The sequence below is a fragment of the Pan paniscus genome, chromosome 5, assembly GCF_029289425.2.
Source record: "Pan paniscus chromosome 5, NHGRI_mPanPan1-v2.0_pri, whole genome shotgun sequence".
NCBI classification, from domain to species: domain Eukaryota; kingdom Metazoa; phylum Chordata; class Mammalia; order Primates; family Hominidae; genus Pan; species Pan paniscus.
In genome coordinates, this window is record NC_073254.2 from 59,428,660 (window position 1) to 59,455,047 (window position 26,388).

At 34.6% G+C, this 26,388-nt stretch overlaps 1 protein-coding gene across 10 annotated transcripts in view; it reads right to left on the reverse strand.

Annotated features, from left to right (window-relative positions):
* The window catches only part of SUPT3H (SPT3 homolog, SAGA and STAGA complex component), a 597,091-nt gene that overhangs the window by 109,069 nt on the left and 461,634 nt on the right, over positions 1–26,388 (reverse strand). For all 10 annotated transcript variants that reach the window (XR_010112435.1, XR_008955665.2, XR_003028305.4 and 7 more), the window contains one exon: positions 8,072–8,182. Coding sequence is in view for 6 of the 10 variants with exons in the window: in XM_063605298.1 (XP_063461368.1) it covers positions 8,072–8,182 (111 nt within the window). In the remaining 4 variants the exon portion in view is untranslated. The remainder of the gene's footprint in view (positions 1–8,071; positions 8,183–26,388) is intronic.

Sequence of the window (26,388 nt, forward strand, 5' to 3'; positions counted from 1 at the left end):
AACTCTTTTCAATGCTGTGCAATTAAAAATATACAAAAATAAAGTGGACATTAATGGATATAATATTCCAACTGTCATCCATAACTTTGACTTCAAAATACACCTATACTTACTGAATGAAATTTTAAGAGTGGATCTTCCTTACACAAATACAGACTTAATACCTCTTGGAATACTTGTCTTCTACAGAATTTAGTTTAGGAAATGCTGTAGTTTTAGAATAAAACCACTGAAAGAGTTAAGAATACAGGTCAACCAATAAAGAAAAAGTTTAATGGGTAGGATTAGTAAGAATTTATTGAAGCCTATGGTACCAGTAAGCTACAGAGTATTTAGCTGCTGTACACAGAAAAGGTTCTGGTGATTAAAATTCAAAGTAATTAAATTAAATGTTTCATATCTTTCTGGGAAATACTCACTTACAGGTTATTCTTATATGATAAATATGCTACATGTTAATTTTTTTCCTTAGGATCAGTGGCCTACAGTTTTAAACATATGTTTGGGTTCCAATCTGTAATAATAGATTTAGTACTCTCAAAAAATTTATTATGAAAATTTTCACTTCCAGTAAAAACACATATAATTTATTTCTACCCAATTTCTACTTGGTATTTAGATTTGAAAATTATTCTAATATTTTGTGACATTTAATTTTCCAGGTTGAACACATAAGATGCAGACAAACCTAATGTGCTCATGACATAAATATTTGCAAATATGAAATTCTAGATCAAAATGATCAAAACAATCTGCCATGCCACTTTTGTTTTTAAAAGTTCAATGTGAAGAATTCTTTAAAAATTTTTCATATTTTCGATCCTTATTAGTCCATTATGAACATCCCTAAACTAATGATATGAAAACATCTCTAGTACCCTCTAATAAATTTACATCAAAGTAAATGGGCACAGTAATCTGAGAGTCAGGAGGCTGGATTCTAGGGTTAGTTCTGTCATGCACTTGCAAAGTGTCTTTGGGTACATCACAAAGCTTCTCAGAGGTCCAGACTAACTGGCTAGCTCAAGTCCTCTCCAGTAAAGACTAGAGATTTGTTTCTACAGATGCACTTAAGGTATTATTCAGGTTAATGACCATGCTTAAATGAGCAATTTTATTGTCTCACTATTCTAGTTCAATAGAAAGTTACCTGGTAACATGGCAAGTTCAGAGGGTTAACATTTTTCTACTGTGAATATCAGGAGAAACTAAAATAGATTTAGGCATTACAGATGGGATTATGTCATCACACTCGGCGAACACAGTTTCCTTACTCTGGCTTTCAAAATTACAGACCTGGGTTTATATCAGCAATTTACAGCACTTCCCATTGAGAGCTAGGCTTGAGTAGGTAACCATGGGTACCACCCACTGCTTGTAAATAGTGAAGATCTAGATAAAACATGTCTGACCACCTTCCCTGTGACATAAGAGAACACTAGACTACCCCTCAGAGTATTTTCTCTAAGAGAAAACACCAAATGCTCTAATCATAACATTTTAAAACGCTCTTTACTTCTAACCCTGAACAAGTAAATTCTAAGAATGTTTTTGTTAAAATCATTACCATTACCATTCAAAAGCATTTGAATTTTTAGGTTGTGAAAAAAATATTCTTCAAACAAATGCCAATGAATTTTCTGATGGGACAATTCATTTAAACCTTTGTTACACCCATTTTTAGACCCTGATGCCCTTCCTAAATGTTGTATTCTTTATATATTCAGGTAGTACATACAAAACACTATCAATAATTTTGGAAAATAATACAGAATAGAGAACAGAAAGACCCGCGATACGCTTGTAGTAATTTAACAAATGATAAATAAAGTAATCCTAATAAATAGGAACTGGATAGATTACTCATTTAATTGATTGGCATATTTTGATATTTAGTTTTTATATTATAGAAACTCTCATACCATATATTAGATAAAAATGTAGAATTATAGTTGAATAAAAAATAATTAAAAATACAGATGTGTATTTAATCTCAGGTTATACAATTTTTAAATCATAAGACAACAGAATATTATAGAGGAAAATACCAGTAGACCTAACTACATAAAATCCTATATATTGAAAACATATCAAATTAGAAAAAAATTAAGATAAATGGAGAACTGGGAAAAATACCTGCAACAAACCTGACAAAAAGTTTTACTGTTCATAATTGATAAATGTCTTAAAAATTTTTTTAATTACAAAAATTTATTCACATAAGTTAGTAGATTCATACAAATAAATCTAATGCCCTACAAAAAATGGCAAAGACATAATTCAATTCAAAGAAATACCAATTATTAGTAAATATATAAAAATGTTCAATATCATTAGTTATCAAATACAAATTAAAACAAAAATATCCTATCACTCACTAGCTGTATGTTAACTTGGGAAGGCTAGTAACAGTCTGTTAGTTTTCTCATCTATAAATTAACAATAGTTTCTATTTGTTAAGGTCGTCATGAGGCCTGTGTGAGTCAGTACAGTGCAGTGCATGATGCATGAGTGCTCAACAAATATTAGCTGCTATAATTGCTACTTTATTTTTGCCTGGAAAATGACAAAAATAAAACTGATAATATTCAACGCTGATTTGAGTTTATACTCTCATATACCACTTACACAATTACCAAGTCATTCATGTTTTCTAAGAATTATTTTGGTAAGATTATCAGGAAATTTAAAAGGTCCAATCCTTTGATCCAGGAATTTCACTTCTAGTAATCTATCATAAGGAAACAACTAGATAGATGGATAAATATTTACATACAAGAATATCCACTATCACTATTTATAACCTAAATAAAGAACAAAATGGAATGGTTAAGTGAATAAAGGTACAGTTAGATGTATAATGTGTATTATGAAGCTATTACAAATCATGTTTTTAAGGACTACATAATATACTATAAAATGATAAGTAACAATATTAGAATAATCTCAATTTTGCTAAATTATTAATATGTATATACAAAGAAAAAGGGCAGGATGAAAAGGTAGTGATATATTAACAGTAGTTATCTCTAGGACGTAAGTTTTATTCTATTCTTTATTTTTCTATATTTTCATAATTTTCTAACAGTAGCATTTCTTTCACAATGAGTAAACTGAAGAAATTTTAAAAGTTGAGAAAAGTAAGCCCAGTAATTAAAAAATGTATCAACTTTGATATATTCATCAATTTCTGAAAACCTTTTCAATAACTTATGCAAATATGTAAAATCACAAACACTGAAATTGAAGAAACTTTATAAATTAGGTCACCCATTTGTTCTTTAGATTTCTGTTCCACAGAGCTAGTATGCAAAACCTAGCTGGTATGCAAAAAATCGGGTGGTAAGTATGTACACTCAGTTGCTAAGACTTATTTATGATGATCAGTGATTAAAAAAACAATTATATTCTTTAACCGTTATTAATCCAAAGAGTAAAAATGAACATTTATTTTCAGGAACAATAATTTTTACATGGTATTTAAATTTTAATGGTACAAACTATTAGTCCATAAACAAACCACATTATTATTGAAATTTTTAGTTTTTTTCCGGGCTTATAGAGTAAGGCCAGATAGCCTCGGTGTGTACATATGTGTGTGCACAGGCACACGCATTTGAGTGTGGTTGAGTGGAATGGTTTCCGCTTACTTTGTATTATTTATGTCTTTTAAAAAATATACCATAGCTACTACTACTTCCACTATTACTAATATAATTTATTAAGAGCTTACTATATGTTAATTAAGTTCACAGTACTTCTTAAATCCTATCATGAAGTATAATCTAATATCCTCACTTTAGGGATGAGGGAACAGCCATTAAGCGGTGAAGAAACCTGTGTAAGGCTACTCAGCTTGTAGGTAGCAGGGCTGGGATCTGGACCCTAGCCATTTAGCTCCAGGATCAAAGTTCTTAATCACCACACAATATAACTTCACATATTATCAACTACTATGAATAAAAATGCAATATAAGATGGCAAGCATCAAAATCACTCAGGACATTCTAGGTTGCAAAAGCACTCTAGAATACTGCAGATCATAGAATCTGAAGTGATTTTTAGAACTAAGAAAAACAAACAAGAAGCAAAAAAGTAAAATTAGTTTCTCTAAAGGTTCTTTAGAGTGTGTATACAGAAAGTGAGGTACGGTGGGCACAGTTGCAAAAGTGTGTATTTCAGGAGAAAGTGTTTGAAGCTAGGGGTTGGAAGGCCTGAATCTTAGCTCTGGTTTAATTTAATTTAATCTAATGAATAGCTTGACTTAGGAAAATTACTTAAGAAGGTAAGATACCTTCTCTTATCTTCTGTGTAGGATTGAGAATAAATGAGAATACAGAAAAGAAACAAATCACCAATGAAAACCAATATGCCAAAGAGAGTACTGTTGCTAACCGCTGAGTGGGGACGGATGGTATGTGTCTCCACAGCACACATGAATGTGGTGTTCACAGGTGTGTGGCAGGTGACTGATGTTTATGCCATTCTCCCTGTGTACTTCCTACTCCAGGAGCTACTACAATTCAAAGCATTGTTTGTACTCTTCTCCTTCTTCCCCAGCTAACATGGTTTTAAGTATTCCTTTCTTCTATCACTTTAAATAATCCCTAAGGTGAAAAATTCACTTACAATTCTTTATATAATGAATTATATTCCTGAAATTGATCATGTCATTTGGTATAAAATTATTTCAGAAGTCATAAAGTAGACAGAAAGATGACTCGCTAAAAGCAGATTTTTAAATATACTATCTGAATTATGTTTCCATGTAAACTATTAACTATCAAATTATTGGCAAATGGATATATATACACACATTGTTATGGGTATTCTAAATTAGATGTTACATTTAAATATATACCAAAAACTCTAGATTTGGGATGACATGCTATGAAGACAAAATCTCTATGCTTCATAAATATAAACTAGTTGTTCATTGGCATTTTAATTTATGAAGTACATTTTACATTGGAGGCAAGTCAGTTCAGCCTTTCTGTATGAAAATATAGGTGTCAATCTATGATTACTATAAAAGCAGTCCACATACCTTTTCTCTTGTTAGGAGCTGCAGCTCAAAGCCGAGGTGGCAAAGTGTCCCCACTGCAGCTTAAAGTACCATGTCAGGTCCTCAGAGTGGACCTTAGGGAAGCGAACATCAGCATCCCCAATCATGGTAAGTTTCTACCATGAGCTCCCTTTTTTTTTTTTTAGCAGCTTGAGGTATGTGGGAGCCAAGACAGGGTGGCCGCGTTATTGACACACACAGTCTACAAATCCATCCCATTTTAATGAGATAATTTTTAACTTTAAAAGGAAGATTTATGTATTATATACCGTGAAACCTGTGTCACCCTGGTCATGCAATTCATGATATAAAAAAAGCACAGGTAGCCTGGGCGCTGTGGCTCATACCTGTAATCCCAGCACTTTGCGAGGCCGAGGTGGGTGGATCACCTGAGGTCAGGAGTTCAAGGCCAGCCTGGCCAACATGGCGAAGTTCTACTAAAAATTACAAAAATTAGGCTGGGCGAGGTGGCTCAAGCCTGTAATCCCAGCACTTTGGGAGGCTGAGGCAGGCAGATCATGAAGTCAGGAGATCAAGACCATCCTGGCTAACATGGTGAAACCCCGTCTCTACTAAAAAACACACACAAAATTAGCCAGGCGTGATGGCGGGCGCCTGTAGTCCCAGCTACTCAGGAGGCTGAGATAGGAGAATGGCGTGAATCCGGGAGGCGGAGCTTGCAGTGAGCCGAGTTCGCGCCACTGCATTCCAGCCTGGGTGACAAGAGTGAGACTCCGTCTCAAAAAAAAAAAAAAAAGAAAAAAAATTAGTACAAAAATTAGTTGGGCATGGTGGCAGGTGCCTGTAATCACAGCTACTCAGGAGGCTGAGGTAGGGAGAACTGCTTGAACCTGGGAGGTAGAAGTTGCAGTGAGCTGAGATCGTACCAATGCACTCCAGCCTGGGCAACAGAGTGAGACTCCATCTCAAAAAAAAAAAAAAGTGCAGGCATATTCACTCTTGTAGTGCGCAAATTCTCATAGCTGAAGAAAATGGAGGAGACCTTTCCAAGTGGTGGTCCCCTCCTGAGGAATAATAACACCTTGGGTGCCCCTCTGGGGTGGAGTTTGTTACCATTTGTTGTTGATTTTGTTTGATTGTTCTACTAGTGGCTAACTGAACCTTCCAGGTCATGGCTTGTTTTATTTTCTAGATGTATTTAAATTAAGCATTTTAAAATTGTGTCATCAGTTTTAAAAAGCCCATTCTTTATGTTTATTAGATCCAAATTAGCTTAGGCAATATCTGAAGCTAGCTTAAAGTACATTTTTATCATATACTAATACTACAGTCTTAGATTGTAAAAGTAGTAATACATAAGTACCAGGTTGGACATGGGGGAAAAGATATACACACACACGTATGTAAATAGTGTCATCAACCAAGATGGCTCTCAGGTGATCTGTCCAGTCTATTTTAAAAACAAAAACTTTGAAGAGAGAAGCAGCTACCGCTTCTTTTTGAGGAAATAATGCAGACTTCATGATTAGGGCGTTTTCTCCTTGTATCAGATACATTTTCCTTTATGTAATTTTATTCATTACTTTTAGTTACCATTTTAGGTTATTTCTCAAAAATCATGTTTCCCTTTGCTATCTTTTAATTGCTTCTAGATTATTATCAAACACTGCCTCTTTTTTCTTCTTTTTCCCTTCCACTGTCTCAACCTATTCGTCATTATTTGACTGTTATCGATGGATTTGATATTTTTAATCTTTCATTATAAGTTTTTTTTCACTTTCAGTTGGTTTTTAAATTCTTACTTCCAATTATCTCTTATTTTTCTCATTCATAATTTTTCATGTTCATCTTCCTTTTGGCCTGTCATTTAAAACAGCTTCACCCATCATGTAAAAGAAACTTGATTTAATTATTTCTTTTCAATTATAAGACTTTAAAAACATTCATGCAAAAGGATATATTGCTTTAATCAGCAATATTAAAATCATGTTCTTATATAAGATAAACTTCAAATATTAAAAGTGCAAAGTTTCACCATTACAGAGAGCTTCTGGAGACATTTATAAAACATGTTCTTCCTGTTACACAGAGAATCTATCTACATAATTAACAACAACTAAAAAAAATAAAGGATGGAAAGAAAGCATTCTATTTAACTAAACATAAGGAAAAAAGATAATATAGACAAAATCATGACTTTTATGAATAGTAAAATCCACTCAGGTAAAAATGTATACTATGTAATACTTACTATTTATTTTCTCATTTGTTTATGTATAGTGTTATACATATACATTTTCATTAGCTTGTTAAAACAGAGTATCAAAAAAGTAAATCTGACTTTCCTCAGTTAGGTATATCAAACTTTACTTTCTGTTGAACTACTTCCTTATAAACAGAGTAGGACTTGAAGAAATTTCTCAACACAAATAAGATCTTTTTTTTAAAGGGCCATAAGATGAGCATTTAATTAAAACACACACACCTGCACACACTTTCTTTAGACTGTTGAAATATCAGGTCTTTAATTCCCCATTAAAACAACACAAAACCCTGACTATAAGTTTTCAAATCATTTGAAGATGTAAAAGGCTGTCTGCATTTCAGCTTAGTTCAAAGCCAGTAAAGAAATATCTCTTCTTCTTTCAACTAAAAGCATGTTTAGGAGAAGGATATCTGATAGAAGTGGTAATGCCAATCTAACCAATTTTAAAATATAAAGTGCTACTAGCAATATTTGGATACATATAATTTGAGAATAACGTTTTATAAACCTAAGCTTTGAAAAATAGAAACTATAAACCTCAACAAAAAAACTTAATTTGTAATTGAAAGAAAATAATATTTTGTAGAAAAAAAGTGTCCTTCCAAAAAGAGATGAAAATGACTTTCATTTCCCAAGAGAATTATGCCACTTTTATACAACAAAATTACAGTCACCACAAATTGATTTCAACAATTCCATTGCTTCTTCATTTGACCACTTGAAAATCAAAATTCTTTCATATTATAAATATAACTTTTTATAACTCTGTTATTACGTACTGTGAATGGGGAAAGTGGGCCAATCCTGTGGCTGTAGCGTCGAATGGCCTCTCTGATGTGGCAGGGCTGGATGGCATCGCTGTGAGCCTCAACACCACAGGCTGCAGTGCTCTGCGACAGAAAAACACATAAATTGTTACTAAATCAAAAACATGCAACAGAACTACAGTGTATAAATATGAAAATAAACCTTTACAAAAGAGACCGGTTTTTCCCTTAGGATGCACATCACTACTGCCATATACTACATCTAAAAAAGAATTCCATTAACAAATCAAAGATGACTTTTACATGACCCCTTTCTAGCAGACCTTCCAAATGCAATTTTTATGCCCACAATATTTCACCTAAGCCTGCATGTCAAGACACAGGAGAATACAGCCACTTGCCTGCAGATAAAAAGTGTCATGAAAGCTTACTGAAAGAACCAAAGGAAGTTATTTTTTTAAAAAAACATTTTAACATTTATTATTATAAACGTTTCTTAGGAGCTTCTTTGGCACATTTCTGAAATAACTTGAGGGTCATCAACTTAAAATGAAAAATGTTAAATTATGATACATTTATTTATCATACCTGGGATTGTCATAAGACCATTTCAACTTGGTTTCTAATTTTCTAGGTATCTCAGGACAAAACAAAAATGAAACCAACAACTTTCTGTTTTAATTTGCCGCATCTGTAAAAGGCAGGTTTGCAAGCACAAAAAGATACAAGAAAGATAAGGATAATTTGCGATGAGAGTGTGAATACAAACTTAAGAAATTATAGATGTGCATATGTGTGTTCAGCATGATTTTTCAAAATAACTTATAGGGCTAGGGTTTAGCCCTACAAGTTACCAGCTCTGCCAAGATACATAATATCTCGGGCCTCGGTTTCCTCACCTGTAAATTGGGAAAACAATTATAATTGCTTGTAGGACTGTTGTGAAAATTAAATAAGTTGAAATACATAAACCACTTAGAACAATGCCTGACACATGCTAGGAAACTGTTTTATTTTTATAAAGAGATGATGTTTCATTTTGTCACCTAGGCTGCAGTGCAGTGGTGTGCTCACAGCTCACTGAAGCCTCAAACTTCTGGGCTCAAGCGATCCTCTGGCCTCAGCCTCTGAAGTAGCTGAGACTAAAGGCAAGTGCCACCACATCTGGCTAAAAAAAAGGATTAATTTCTTTAGAGATATGGTCTCGCTGTGATGCCCAGGATGGTCTTGAACTGCTGGGCTCAAGTGATCCTCCTGACTCAGCCTCCTGGGTAATGTTAGCTAGTAATAGTATTAGGTTATTTAAATTAAGTGTTAAAAATGGGATGGCTAAGTTTTTGAAATGGAAGCTCATTTACTTCAAAGTATAGTAGGTAGCAGATGGCAGGCCATCAACATTAAAGAATTAACTTGCATATTACTATAACGGGTCTAGAAGTCATTTGTAGTCACACAATTAATATTATTTGTTTTTCTGATAATTACTGTAATGTTTTGATAATTAATACATTTTTTACTCTCAAATTTGCTAACCTCTATGGATAGCAATTTGGCAAAATCTTATAAAAATGAAAAAGAACAAACTCTTTTACTCAGCAATTTCACCTGTAAGAATTTATCCTACAGATATATTGCACAGGTACAAAATAATATATATACATAAGGATATTTACTATAGTACTAAATGTTCATTAATGAGGGATTGGTTAAATAAATTATCCATTCAAAGAAACAGAAACCAAAGCAACCACTGAAAAGAATGAGGCAGTTCCCTACATACTCCTATGGAGCTATCTCTAAGATGTTATATGAAACACTGATCAAAAACTGAAGTAGGAGGTTTACTATGGTAAGTCTTTGTGTTCCCCTAAAATTTGTACGTTGAAATCCAAGCCCACAAAGTGATGGTATTAGGATAAGAAGCCTCTGGGAATTGATTTATCCACGAGGGTGGAGCTCTCATGAATGGAATTAGTTCCCTTTTAAAGAGACCAGGGAAAGACCACTCACCCCTTCTGCCATGTGAGGTTTGGGTGAACAGATGACTGCCTATGAACCAGGAAGCGGGCCATCACAAAACACTGAATTTGCCAATGTCTTAATCTGGGACTTCCTAGCCTCCAGAACTATAAGAAATACATTCCTATTGTTTATAAGCCACCCAGTTTACAGGATTTTGTTATGGAAGCCCAAATGGACTAAGATAGAAGGGTAAGTTAGAAAAATTTTGTGACTGCCATTTGTAAGATATGGAGACACATAAGCCAGCCTGGCTGAATCATGCTATTTTTGCCAAAATGTGACATTAAATTATATTAAAATGAAAACATTGAATTTTGTGAAAAATGTCATTAGAGTTTCCATTTTGCCAATTTCAGGTTTATCTGCCATAATTCAGCAACTGTTAACATTAGCATAATGAAGCTACTAGGCGCACTTTTATACTTTCTTGATTTGCTCATTGAGTTCTCCGGAAGCAAGCCTTTAAACGTTATAATACCAGTTTTTTTTTTTTTCTACCTCAACAAATATCTTCACATTCTCTTTGTCTGTCAACATCTAGTCCTTTATCAAGGTGCTAATAATCTGTTCAAATTAAAAATGTATCCCAAGTTTAGAATTTTTAATATAGCAGTGATTCTAGCATTATATTCTTCAAAATTGCTTCAGAAGAATTAACATAAAATGTACATATTTGTTATTAATAATCTTATATCAGCTATAAACACGTGTGAAGAGCATTATACTTATACATCAATTCATCTTTAGCATCCTGATTAGGCCTAAATTTTACGATATTCTTTAAATTTTCAAAAACGAAACCCAAATATTTGACAAAATACTGAGTCCTGTTTATAGAGTATTTGCAGAAATCTCTCTGGGAAATAAACTCTGTATTTCTTTAAGAAAAGTACTAGCTGTTTGGAAAAGTTCTCCATATGTCAGGTCCTCTTCCTCTTGGCCGCATTCACACTCTATTCTTGCATCCTTCCATTTTCGTATTAATAGTTCTTCAACTAGAAACTGATGCTGGGTATTAGAAGCTGAAATAGCATATGGAGTTCTATGTATTTTCCGGATTTGACTGTTGTCTCTCTGCTTTTCTTTGCCGGTTTACAATGAACAAAATATCTTAGCAGTTTAAACTCTCAACTGTGATGCAGGAAGTTATACTGAAACTTAGGTTTGCCTCTGGATCTCTCACTGAACCTTTTTCTCCCAACTTAAAAGTTCTTGGCAGGGTTAGTGTCCTATCCATTCTCAGCCTTCCCCTTACCAGAGTGAGTGTTTAAGAAGGATCTAGAATCTCAATCAACTGCATCTTATTCTTTCCACATCTATAATGGTAAACTAGATCTTTTGCTAAATGTAAAATCTTAAGTCTTACAGAGAAGTAACACTTACCTCAGACTAGAGCAACTGAAAGGCTAGTACTACTATTACTAACATTTTGCAGACCACAAAAGTTGATATGATCTGGCCAAGGAAGTATTGTCTTTCTCCTGTTACACACATAGCTCCTCCAAAGTTTCATCCTTATGGAGAATTTTTTTCACATGAAGGTGGGCCATTCATTGGCCAAAGGATATAGTGTACAACATATGTAATTTTCTCATTTAAAAGTTTGAGATGGTAACTGTTAAAATGTAGTTCTTATATAACTAGAAAAAGCTTTTATTTATTTTTTTCTTTGTATAAATGTGTGCAGTACAAGTGTGATTATGTTATATGCATAGATTAGAGTGGTAAAGTTAGGGCTTTTAGGATATCCATTTCTTGAGTAACATAGTTACTCATTAAGTAATTTCTCATCATCTACCCCTACTTACTCCCAACCTTCCAAATCTCCATTGTCTATCATTCCACACTCTACCTCTATGTGTACACATTATTTAGCTCTCACTTATAAGTAAGAACATGCAATATTTGACTTCCTGTTTCTGAGCTGTTTCACATAAGATGATTGCCTCTAGTTCCATCCATGTTGTAAAAAATATTATTTCATTCCTTATTTCTTTTTTGAGACAGCGTCTTGCTCTGTCCCCCGGGCTGGAGTACAGTGGTGCGATCTTGACTCACTGCAACCTCTGTTACCCAAGTTCAAGTGATTCTCATGCATAAGCCACCCAAATAGCTGGGACTACAGGCACACCTACCACGCCTGGCTAATTTTTGTATTGTTAGTAGAGACAGGGATTTGCCACATTAGCCAGGCTGGTATCAAATTCCTGACCTCAAGTGATCCACCTGCCTTGGCCTCCCAACGTGCTGGAATTACAGGCATGAGCCACTGCACCTGACCAATTCTTTTCCATTTCTGAATATTATTCCATTGTGTATACATGCCACATTTTCTTTACCTATTCATCTGTTGATGGAAACTTAGGTTGACTGCATCTTTGCCAAAGTAAATAGAGGTGCAAATAAACATATGAGAGGAGGTATCTTTTTGATGTAATGATTTCTTTTCCTTTGACTAGATACCCAGTAATGAGATTGCTGGATTGAATGATAGTTCTATTTTCAGTTAAGAAACAGCTATACTGGCCAGGCGCAGTGGCTCATGCCTGTAATCCCAGCACTTTGGGAGGCCGAGGCAGGTGGATCACTAGAGGTCAAGAGTTTGAGACCAGCCTGGCCAACATGGTGAAACCCCGTCTCTACTAAAAATATAAAAAAATTAGCCAGGTGTGATGGCACTTGCCTGTAATCCCAGCTACTCGGGAGGCTGAGGCAAGGGAATCGCTTGAACCCGGGAGGTGGAGGTTGCAGTGAGCCCAGATCATGCCACTGCACTCCAGCCTGGGTACCAGAGTGAGACACTGTCTCAAAAAAAAAAAAAAAAAAAATCCGTACTGTTTTCAATAGAAGTTGTACTAATTTACATTCCCAACAACAGTGTACATGAGTTCCCTTTTCTCCATATCCTCATCAACATGTTATTTTCTCTTTTTAATAATAGCCATTCTGATTGGTGTAAAATGATATCTCATTGTGGTTTTAATTTGCATTTCTCTGATTAGTGATGTTGAGCATTTCTTTATATGCCTGTTGGCCATCGGTATGTCTTATTTTAAAAAATGCCTATTCATTTCCTTTGACTAGTTTTTAATGGGATTACTTGGTGTTTTTTTGTTGTTGTTGTTGTTTAGCTGTTTGAGTTCCTTGTAAATTCTGGCTGTTAGTCCCCTGTCGGATGCACAATTTGCAAATGTTTTCTCCCATTCTGCAGGTTCTTTGCTCACTATCTTTTTTTTTTTTTTTTTTTTTTTTTTGAGGCGGAGTCTCACTTTGTAGCCCAGGCTGGAGTGCAGTGGTGTAATCTCAGCTTACTGCAACCTCCGCCTCCTGGGTTCAGGCGATTCTCCTGCCTCAGCCTCCTGTCCCTATCTTATTTCTTTTGCCATGCAGAAGCTTTTTAGTTTAATTAAGTCCCATTGTCTATTATTTTTTTTTACCTGTGCTTTTGAGGTCTTAGTCATGAATTCTTCACCTAGACCAATGTCCAGAAGAGTTTTCCTCAGGTTTACTTTGAGTATTTTTTTATAGTTTCAGGTCTTATCTTTAAGTCTTTATTCCATCTTGAGTTGATTTTTGTATATGATAAGAGATAGGGGACCAGTTTCATTCTTCTGCATATGCTGATCCAATTCCCCAGCTCCTTTTTCTGAAGAGGGTGTCCTTTCCCCAGTGTATGCTCTTGTTAACTTAGGCAAAGTTTAGTTGGCTGTAAATACATGGTTTTATTTCTGGGTTACCTACTCTCTTCCATTGACCTATGTGTCTATTTTTATATCAGTACCATGCTGTTTTGTTACTATGGCCTCACAGTATAATCTGAAGTCAGGAAATGTAATGTCTTCAGCTTTGTTGTTTTTGCTTAAGATTGTTTTGCCTATTTGAGCACTTTTTTGGTTCCACATGAATTTTAGGATTTTTTTTTCTAATTCTGTAAAAGATGGGGTTGGTATTTTGATAGAGATTGCACTGGATCTGTACAATGCTTTGGGCAGTATAATCATTTTAATGATATTAATTCTTCTGATCCATAAGCATGGGATGGTTTTCCATTTGTCAGTATCCTCTACAATTACTTTCATCGCTGGTTTGTAGTTTTCTTTGTAGAGATCTTTCATTTCATTGGTTAAATATTACTAGATATTTTGTTATTTTCTTTGTAGTACTTTAAATGAGATTGCCTTCTTGATTTCTTTCTCAGCTAGATTATCGGTGAATAGAAACACTACTGATTTTTGTACAATGATTTTGTATACTCAAACTTTGAACTCATTTATCAAATTTAAGAGGTTTTTGGTGGAATCTTTAGGTTTTTCTAGATATAAGATCATATAATCAGCAAACGGGAATAATTTTACTTCTTCTTTTCCAATTTGGATAACTTTTATTTCTTTCTCCTGCTTTATTGTTCTGGTTAGGACTTCCAGTACTATGTTGAATAGGAGTGGTTAAAGTGGGCATCATTGTCTTGTTACAGTTCTTTGAGGGAACGCTTTCAACTTTTTCCACTTCAGTATGATGTTGGCTGTGGGTCTGTAGTATGTGGCCTTTACTACTGTGAGGTATATTCCTTTTATGCCTAGTTTGTTAAGGGTTTTTATAATGCAGGGATGCTGAATTGTATCAAATGCTTTTTCTGTACCTATTTAGATAATCATGATTTTTGTCCTTCATTCTGTTTATGTAATGTATCCCATTTATTGATTTGTGTATGTTGCATCCTTGCATCCCTGGTATAAAACTGACTCAATCATGGTAATTATCTTTATGATATGCTAGTAGATTTGGTTTGTTAGTATTTTGTTGAGGATTTTGGAGTCTGTGTTCATCAGGGATATTGGTCTGTACTTTTCTGTTTTTGTTGTGTCCTTGCCTGGTTTGGTATCAGGATGGTAATGACCTCATAGAATTATTTATGGAGAATTCCCTACTCCTTAATTTTTTGGGGCAGGTTCAGGAGGACTGGTATTAATTCTTCTTTGTACACATTTGGCTGTGAATCCATCTGGTCCTGAACTCTTTTTTGTTGGGAGATTTTTAAATTACTGATTCAATCTTGGTAGTTGTTATTGGTCTATTCAGGATTTCTATTTCTTCTGGGTTCAATATTGGGAGTTTGTATGTTTCCAGGAATTTATCCATTTCTTCCAGGTTTTCTACTTTGTGAGTGAGTGTATAGTTGCTCATAATAGTCTGTGACAATCTTTTGTATGTTTGTGGTATCAGTTGCAATATCTCCTTGTTCATTTCTGGTTTTGTTTATTTGGATCCTCTCTCTTCCTGGTTAGTCTTGCTAGCAATTTACCAATTTTGTTTATCTTTTTGAAGAACCAACTTTTAATTTCCTTGATCTTTTGTATTTTTTTTGTCTTTATTTTTATTTAGTGCTGCTCAGGTCTTTGTTATTTCTTCTGATAATTCTGGGTTTGGTATTTTCTTGCTTTTCTAATTCCTTGAGACAGAATGATAGGTCATCAATTTGGGATCTTTCTGCTTTTTTGATATATAGGCATTTAATGCTACAAACTTACCTTTTGCAATGCTTTTGCTGTATACCACAGGTTTCAGTGTGTTGTGTTTCCATTTTCATTTGTTTCAAAAAATCTTTTAATGTGTCTTAATTTCTTCATTAATCCCATGATCATTCCAGAGGATATTGTTTAATTTCCATGTATTTTTATGCTTTCTGAAGTTCCTCTTGTTACTGGTTACAGATTTATTCCACTGTGGTCTGAGAAGATACTTGATTTTAAAAATCTCTTAAGACTTGTTTAGTGGCCTAACATGTGATATCTATCTTGGCGAATGTTCCATGTACTCATAAGAATAATGCATATTCTGTAGTTGTTGGGTAGAATGTTCTGTAAATGATTGTTGAAGTCCTTTTGGTCTAAAGTCCAATTTAAGTCCAATATGTCTTTGTTGACTTTCTGTCTCAACCATTTGACTAATGCTGTCAATAGGGTGTTGAAGTTGTCCATTATTACTGTATTGCTGTCTATCTCTTTAGGTCTAGTAATATTTGTTTCATGGATCTGAGCCTTCCAGTGTTGGGTGCATATATACTTAGAATTGTTTTAGCCTCTTGCTGAACTGATTCCTTTATTATTATGTAGTGACTTTCTTTGTCTTTTTTCCTGTTTTTGATACAAAGTCTGTGTTATCTAAGTATCACCACTGCTGTTCACTTTTGCTTTATATCTGCATGAAACGTCTTTTTCCTCCCTTTCACTTTCAGTCCATATATGTCTTTATAGGTAAAGTGAGTTTCTTGTAAGCAACATATAGTTAAATCATGTTTTGTTTTTTCCATCCATTCTGCCAATCTGTATTTTTTAAGTGGAGCATTTAATCCATTTATGTCACGGTTAATATTGATAAGTGAGGTTTTGCTCCTGTGATATTGTTAATTATTTTCTAGTTGTTTGATAAATTCTGTTTCTTTTTCTCTTTGTGGTTTGGTGGAATTCTGCCAAATTGCCATTTGATTCATTTCTCTTCCTTCTTTGTGTGATATTTTATAAGACCTGAGAATTTTATACTTTTGTGTCTTTGTATGACGGTGAATATTAACCTTTTGTTTCCATGTTTAGGACTCCTTTGAGCATTTTGTGTAAGGTCAGACTAGTGTGATGAAGTCCCTCAGTGTTTGCTTACCTGGGAAAAGCTATTTCTCCTTCATTTATGAAGCTTAATCTTACTGTATACAAAATTTTTGGCTGACAGTTTTTTCTTCTTTCAGTACTTCGAAAATGCCATCCCATTATTTCCTAGCCTGCCTGTAAGGTTTTGCTGAGAAGTCTGCTGTTAGTCTGATGGGGTTTTCTTATAGGTGACTGAAAAAGGTTTTCTTTAATTAAAACCAGAAAGGTGTTTAAGGAAAAAATAATAGAGGTTCACTAAATTCAAGGATTCATACATTATTATCTCTGGATGGGACATAAGAATGGTCTATTCTAAATGTTTCCAACTCCTACACAATTTTATAGATGAAAGAGTGAAAATACGGGACATGTCCAAGGCTACAACAATAGTATTACAGATATAACTATACATCGAATTTCTTGGCTTGTAATACACGTAGTGAGTGTAGAGATTTTATTATTATATGCAGGATTACTTGAACCATTATAGCATCATAGCTGAGGTTTCCAGTGAGTAAAACTCAAAATATAGCAAAAGTCTGAATATAGAAAGAAGTGTATAAATGAGTAGAAAAATAATTAAAGCCTCTGAAGTGGAACATTATTAATTCTGATGCTACTAATTTCAAATTCAAGAGAATACAGACATAGACTGGGATAATACTTTCCTCAGGAAAACTCTGTTGTAAAATAACTCCAATTTAATAGTTTTCAACAGGATTGGGAAGAAATGTTTAAATATACGGAGAAAAATGTAAAGAATTTCTAAAAACTTATAAAAAATTAATTTATGTATACATATCACTAGGTTAATTACAACTCCTTCTCACATACTTTGTGAATCAAATTAACTGAAGAGGTCTTTTAGGTAACATTTTGTTACCATAGTTTTAGCTACTGAATGAGTTGCAGAGTACAATAGCTGAAACTCTTACAAGCTTTGAATAGGTAATAAAAAAAAAAACCAAGTATATGAAAGCACTGAAGACTGATCAAAACCAGACTGAAACTGGAAACGGTAGTATGTACTTTTAGAAGGGAATGTCAGTGGGTGGATTTCCTGTCTTTACAGTTTTAGCCTAAGGGCAGCATCCAGTGGGTAGAGGAGTGGCTAACATATAATCTTAGATCCTTGATAAACGAGATGCCAGAGTTCGGGCAATCACAGTAGGTGCGGAATGAGAAAGGAAATCCCCAAAGGGACAGAATAGAAAGAGGGGGAGCCCCAAATTCGGTGTACAAATCTTACCCAAATCTTTTTTTGTGGGTGGGGAGAGATGGGGTCTCACTATGTCCGGGCTAGTCTGAAACTCCTAGGCTAAAGTGATCTTCCTATCTCAGCCTCCTGAGTAGCTGAAATAATAAGTGCCGTCATGTATGGCTTTCCGCAAATCTTTTACTAACCCCTAAGTTCTTCCTGTATGGTATGAAATGCATGCAATCTCACTAAAGCAAAAAGAAATGAAAAGACATTCTAGTTGCTGCCACTGAAGAGGAGTTCAAAGTTTACAGGTGAGTCTAGAAAAGTAACTTCCCTGCTGAACACATATACCAACACCACTACCACCACCACCAATAAAAACAATATATTCACAGGAATAAAACAGAATCCTAAAATGCCTATGACATATTACTCACAATGTCCACTTTACAATTCAAAATTACCAGACATGCAAAACACAAGAAAGCATGACTTATATTCAATGGAGACCAAGAAAATTCACATATTTAATTTTGCAATCAAGAATTTTAAAACAGCAATTCTAACCATGCTCCAAAGCACAAAATAAAATACATTTGTAACAAACGGACAAATAAAAAATAATGATAGATAAATGGAAACTATAAAAAATCAAATAGAAATTTTAGAAGTATAAAATGAAATATCAGAAATGAAATATTACTAGATGGGTGTCACAGTAGACTGGAGCTGACAGAAAGAAATGTATAGAAGATAAAAGTTCAATAGAATTGCTCCAATCTGAAGAACAGAGAGAAAATATTAAAAGAGGAATTGAAAAGCACCTAAGTTACCTATGGAATAATATCAAAGTAACTAATACAATGTACTTGGAGTTTCAGAAGTGAAGGAGAGGGAATAAGGCAGAAAAAAATCTGAAGAAATAACTGCCAAAAAGTCCCCTAATTTGGTTAAAGACATACACTGTCTTTGATTCAAGAGATTCAAGATTCAAGAATTTTGGTGAATTTTCGGCAGGATAAATACAAAGAAAACCATGCCTATGGATATCATGGCCAAACAGCTGAACATCAAAAGTAAAAATACAATTCTGAAAGCATCCAGAGAAAACAACACATTAGACACAGGGAAACAATAATAGAAACCTACTGACTTATGATTAAAAACAATAGAGAAAAAAGTGGAATGACATCATTAAAATACTGAAAAATAAAACTTTCGAGACAGAATTCTGTATCTAATGAAACATCATCCAACAATGAAGAAAAAGTAAAGACTTTTTCAGAAATATCAAAACTAAGATAACCATCACTAGCTAACCTGCACTACAACAAATGTTAAACAAAATTTAGCAGAACAGAAAAGAAAAATGATATAAGAAAACTCTAATTATGAAAGAGAAATAAAGAACAATGGGAATGGTAAACAATAAGCTCTTTTTTTTAGTTGCTTCTCAGCCTTTTGGCTAAGATCAAGTGAAGCTCTATTTTTTCTCTTAGTTTCATTAAAACGCACTAGATTATTTAAGACAAAAATTACGGTATTATGGCTTATAATATATATAGATGTAGTATGCATGACAATTATAGCATAAAGGACCTGGACCTATATATATACAAGAGTCTTACATTTTATGTGACTTAAACAGTATAATAACTCCCAAGTATACTGAACATTTAAGGATGTACATTGTAATCCTTACCATGACTACTGAAAAAAGGATGCAAAAAGATATCATTAAAAAATCAATATATAAATTAAAGGGAATTTCTAAAAAACACACAATCCAAAAGAAGACAGGAAAGAGAAACAGATAAACAGTAAGAGAGGAAATAAGCAGAAAACAAATAGGAAAAGTTACCCTATATCCGACCACGTGAATTAATACATCAAATATCACAGAATTATGGACTACAATTAAAAGATACAGATGGGGGGAGGGCACAGCAGCTCATGCCTATAATCCCAGCACTTTGGGAGGCTGAGGTGGGTGGACCGCTTGAGCCCAGGAGTTTGAGAATAGCTTGGGCAACACAGTGAAACCCTGTCTCTACAAAAAAAAATACAATAATTAGCTAGGCGTAGTGGTGCATGCCTGTAGTCCCAGCTACTCAGGAGGCTGAGGTGGGAGGATTGCTTGAGCCTGGGAGATTCAGGCTGCAGTGAGCTATGATCATGCTACTATACTCCAGCCTGGGAGACAAAGCAAGACCCTCTCTCCAAAAAAAAAAAAAAAAAAAAGAAAAGAAAAGAAAAAAAGATACAGACAGAAAGGAGGAATAAAGAAGCAAGACCCAATTATTTGCTGACTATAAGAGATGACTTTAAATATATTATATTTATCTTTCAATACAGGCATACCTCACTTTATTGCACTTTGATTTATTGTGCTTCACAGATGTTGTAAGTTTTGCAAATTTAAGGTTTATGGTAACCCTAAATCAAGCAAGTCTTATCAGTGCCATTTTTCCAAAAGCATATATGTGTCCAACTTTATGTCTCTGTGTCATATTTTGGTACTTTTCACAGTATATTTCAAATATTTTCATTATTATTTTATCTGTTATGGTGATCTGTGATCTTTAGTGTTACTATTATAATTGTCTTGGGGCGCCACGAACTGTATTCATATGAGATAGCAAATTTAATAAAAGTGTTTGTTCCGACTACTCCACTGACTAGCTGTTCCTCCATCTTTCTTCTCTCAGGCCTCCCTATTCCCTGAGACACAACAATACTGAAATTAGGCCAATTAATAACCCTACAATGACCTCTAAGTATTTCAGATGTAAGGAAGAGTTGCATGTCTCTCACTTTAAATCAAAGCCTACAAATGATTAAGCTTAGTGAAGGAGGCATGTTGACAGCCAAGACAGGATGAAAGCTAGCCCTCTTGCCCCAAATAGCCAAGCTGTGAGTGCAAGGCAAAGTTCTTGAAGAAAATTAAAAAATGCTGGTCCACTGAACACACAAATGATAAGAAGGTGAAACAGCCTTATTGCTGATATGGAGAATGTTTCAGTAGGATGAATAGAAGATCAAACTAGCCATGACATTTCCTTAGGTCAAAGCCTAATCCAGAGCAAGGTGCTAACTCTCTTTAATTCTGTGAAGGCCAAGAGAGATGAGAAACATGCAAAAGAAAAGTTAGAGGCTACCAGAGACTGGTTCATAAGATTTAGGAAAGAAGCCATCTCTATAATATAAAAGTGCAAGGTGAAGCAGCAAATGATGATGTAGAAGCTGTAGCAAGTTGTCCTGAAGGTTAAGCTAAGATCAATGATGAAGATGGCTACATGTAACAACAGATTTTCATTGTAGATGAAATGGCTATTAGAAGAAGATGCCATCTTGGCCATTCATAGCTAGAAGAGGAGAAATCAATGCCTGGCTTCAAAGCTTCAAAGCTAACTCTCTTGTCAGGGGCTCATGCAGCTGGTGATTTTAAGTTTTAGCTAGTGTTCATGTACCATTCTAAAAATCAGGATCCTGAAAAATTATGCTAAATCTATTCTGCTTATGCTCTATAAATGGAACAACAAAGCCTAGATGACAGCATATCCATTTACAGCATGGCTTACTGAATATTTTAATTCCAGTGTTGAGACCTACTATTCAGGAAAAAAAGATTCCTTTCAAAATAATTACTGCTCATTGACAATGTATCTGGTCACCCAAGAGCTCTGCTGGAGAAGTACAAAAAGATGAACACTGTCTTCACGATAGCTAACAAAATCCATTCTGCAGCACAGTTCAAGAAATAATTTCAACTTTCAAGTTTTATTACTTAAGAAATATATTTCATAAGACTATTGCTGCCATAGATAGTGATTCCTCTGATGGATCCAAGGAAAGTAAATGAAAATCTTCTGGAAAAGATTCATTATTCTACATGCCATTAAGAACATCTGTGATTCACGTGAGGAGGTCAAAATATCAACATTTACAGGAGTTTGGAAGAAGCTGATTCCAACTATCATGAATGGCTTTGAGCGGTCCAGACTTCAGTGGAGGAGGTAACTGCAGATGTGGTATAAATGGCAGGAGAACTAAAAGTGCAGCCTGAAGATATGACTGAACTGCTCAATCTCATGATAAAACTTGAATGGGTGAGAGTTGTTGCTTATGGATGAGTCAAGAAAGTGGTTTCTTGAGAAGATGTCTATATCTGTTGAAGATGCTGTGAACATTTTTAAAAATAACTACAAAAACTCCTACAAATGACTTAGACTTAGTTCCATAAACTTAGCTGATAAAGCAATGTCAGGGTTTGAGAGAACTGGCTCCAATTATGAAAGAAGTACTGCTATGGGTAAATGCTATCAAACAATATCATGTGCTACAGAGAAATCTTTCAAGAAAGGAAGAGTCAATCAATGTGGCAAACTTCATACTGTTGTCTTATCTTAAGATATTGCCACAGCTACCCCAACCTTTGGCAACCACCACCCTGATCAATCAGTAGCCATTAACATCGAGGCAAAACCTTCCACCAGCAAAAAGATTATGACATGCAAATGACTCAGATAATAATTAGCATTTAAAAAATAAAGTATTTTAAAATTAAGGTATGTACATGTTTTAGACATAATGCCATTGCAGACTTATAGACTACAGTATAGCGTAAACATAATTTTTATATGCACCAGGAAAGCAGAAAATTTGTGTCTCGCTTTATTGCAATATTCACTTCAATATGGTGGTGTGGAAACAAACCTGCAATATCTCTGAAGTATGCCTGCAGAAACATACAAATATATTGAAAGGAAGTGGATGGAAAAACATATTATGTAAACAGCAATCACATGGCTGGAATGGCTAAATCAATCACATAAAGAGACTTCATACGTACAGCATTTTCAGTAATAAAAAGAGATATTTCATAAATATAAAAAAGAGAGAAAATCCATGTTCATGGATTGTGAGACTTAGTATTGCTAAAACATATCCCAAACTGATGTAAGCAGTCAGCCTAATTCCTTTCAAAATCCCACCAGGCTTTTCTTTTTTCTCTTTTTCTTTCTTTGGCAGTAACTAACAAGTTGATTCTAAAATTTACATAGAAATGTGAAGAACACAGCGTGTCCATATTAAGCTTAAAAAATAACAGAGTTTGAAGACTTACATTATAATCAAATAAACACAAATGAAACTCCAAAAATAAATCCATTTAGATATATTGTTCAAGCAATCCCATGGGAGAAAAGAGTCTTTCAGCAAATAGTTCTGCAATAACTAGATATCCATAAGTAAAAATTGGATTTGGCTTCAACTCATACAATAAATGGACTTTAATTTGACCAGATTAATAGAACTAAATACAAAAACCAAAGAGATAAAGCTTCTAGAAGAAAACACAGGACAATATCATCATGACATGGGAGTAGCCAAAGGTTTCTTAGGACACAGGCAATAAATATAAAAGAAAAAAATTGTGTAAGGAAGGGATCCAGTTTCAGCTTTCTACATATGGCTAGAAAGTTTTCCCAGCACCATTTATTAAATAGGGAATCCTTTACCCATTTCTTGTTTTTGTCAGATTTGTCAAAGATCAGATGGTTGTGGATGTGTGGTATTATTTCTGAGGGCTCTGTTCTGTTCCATTGATGTATATCTCTGTTTTGGTACCAGTACCATTCTGTTTTGGTTACTGAAACTGGATCCCTTCCTTACACCTTATACAAAAATTAATTCAAGATGGATTAAAGACTTAAATGTTAGACCTAAAACCATAAAAACCCTAGAAGAAAACCTAGGCAATACCATTCAGGACATAGGCATGGGCAAGGACTTCATGACTGAAACACCAAAAGCAATGGCAACAGAAGCCAAAATTGACAAATGGGATCTAATTAAACTAAAGAGCTTCTGCACAGCAAAAGAAACTACCATCAGAGTGAACAGGCAACCTACAGAATGGGAGAAAATTTTTACAATCTACCCATCTGACAAAGGGCTAATATCCAGAATCTACAAAGAACTTAAACAAATTTACAAGAAAAAATCAAACAACCCAATCAAAAAGTGGGCGAAGGATATGAACAGACACTTCTCAAAAGAAGACATTTATGCAGCCAAAAAACACATGGAAAAATGCTCATCATCACTGGCCATCAGAGAAATGCAAATCAAAACAACAATGAGATACCATCTCACACCAGTTAGAATGGCAATCATTAAAAAGTCAGGAAAAAACAGGTGCTGGAGAGGATGTGGAGAAATAGGAACACTTTTACACTGTTGGTGGGACTGTAAACTAGTTCAACCATTGTGGAAGACAGTGTGGTGATTCCTCAAGAATCTAGAACTAGCAATACCATTTGACCCAGCCATCCCATTACTGGCTATATCCCCAAAGGATTATAAATTATGTTGCTATAAAGACACATGCACACATATGTTTATTGTGGCACTATTCTCAATAGCAAAGACTTGGAACCAACCCAAATGTCCAACAATGATAGACTGGATTAAGAAAATGTGGCACATATACACCATGGAATACTATGCAGCCATAAAAAATGATGAGTGCATGTCCTTTGTAGGGACATGTATGAAGCTGGAAACATCATTCTGAGCAAACTAATGCAAGGACAGAAAACCAAACGCCACATGTTCTCACTCATAGGTGGGATTTGAACAATGAGAACACTGGGAGACAGGGTGGGGAACATCACACACCAGGGCCTGTTGTGGGATGGGGGGAATGGGGAGGGATAGCATTACGAGACATACCTAGTGTAAATGACGAGTTAATGGGTGTAGCACACCAACATGGCACATGTATACATATGTAACAAACCTGCAGGTTGTGCACATGTACCCTAGAACTTAAAGTATAATTAAAAAAAAATTAAAAAAATAAATAAATGCAAGCAGAATATTGTCAAAAAAAAGAAAAAAAAGAAAAAAATTGGATAAATTAGGCTTCATCAGAAACTTAAAATTTCTCAGCTAACAAACTGAGAGAAAAATATGTGAAAAATATGTGTTTGATACAGGACTGTTGTCACAAGATATGTAAAGAACTACAAACTGGTAATAAAAGTCAGCCCCTTTGCCTGCAAAAAAAAAAAAAAAATGGGTAAAGGATTTGAGGAGACACTTCTCAGAGTAAGATACATAAATGGCCAATCAATACATTAAAAAGTGCTCAACCTTATCAGTCATCAGAGAAATACACACTTAAACTGTTATCAGAAAATATCCACTAGAATGGCTAAAAGTAAAAATGACAATGCCAAATGTTGATGAAGCTGTGGAGCAACTGGAACTCTAATACACTGTTGGTGGAAGTATAAAATGGTACAACCTCTTTGGAAAAAAAGTCTGTTTCTTTAAAAACCAAACACATGCCTAACTCTATGACCCAACAATTTCATTCACTGCCATCTACCTAAGAAAAACAAAAGCATTTGTCCTTTCAGACTTGTACAGTAATATTCATAGCAGGTTTATTCATAATACCTCAGAAACTGGTGACAGTCCAGATACTCACCAACATGAGAATGCATAAACTGATATGTTCAAAGAAGTCTGTTCTTTCTTTATGGAGAAGTACTTTTAAATAGTTGAAGACTTATCTTTCATAGCCTCTTCTCTTTAATGGTCAAACACCTCAAGTTCATCCCAGCAGTTATTAAAAGAAATGTTTTTCAGTTTCTTCAGACACCTGCCCCCTTTCCCATTACTCTCCTTTAGACATGCTCCACTGTGTCAATGTCCATTCTATAGGATGATGCCCAATACTAAAAAAATTCCTTATCAGTCACATCACAATATTGGCTCCTAAGAAATTCACAGGCAAATAAAAATCTCAAAATCATTTTAATGTATGGTATTATTAATCTACATTTTCCTCATTATCAATCATACCAACTGCACTACTGGCCCACAATTCTTCATACTGTATTTTAAAAAATAGCCGAGCATAGTGGTGTGCCTGTAGTCCCAGCTACATGGAAGGATGAGGCAGAGAGATGGCTTGAGTCCAGGTGATCAAGGCTGTAGTGCACTATGATCATGCCTGTGAATAGCCACTGCACTCCAGCCTGGGCAACATAGAAAATCTAGAAAGTTAACTTGAATTAATATTAAACTTGCTAATCTAGTAAGAACCCAAGCTTAACCAGCCCAGTTCCTTATATGGTTAGTGCTCAAGAATGATACCCCTTAAAATAAAATGCACTGTGTATTAACCCACATCTTGAGTTTCCAATTCTAATCCACTGTACATGGCACTACCATTTGGATCTTAAAACACCCTTTTGAACTCCTCACCCTTCAGCCAAGAAACCATCAACAATTCATTCCTTCCTAACTCTAGCAGTCTAAGACTCTATATAATCTGAGCCTTAATTTTCTAATCCAAATGCCTACTATTCCTCTTTAATGAACCTTAATCCTTGAATATTTTAAACAGCATTGGGTTTTTCTCCTTCTAAAATGGTACTTATGCTGTCTTT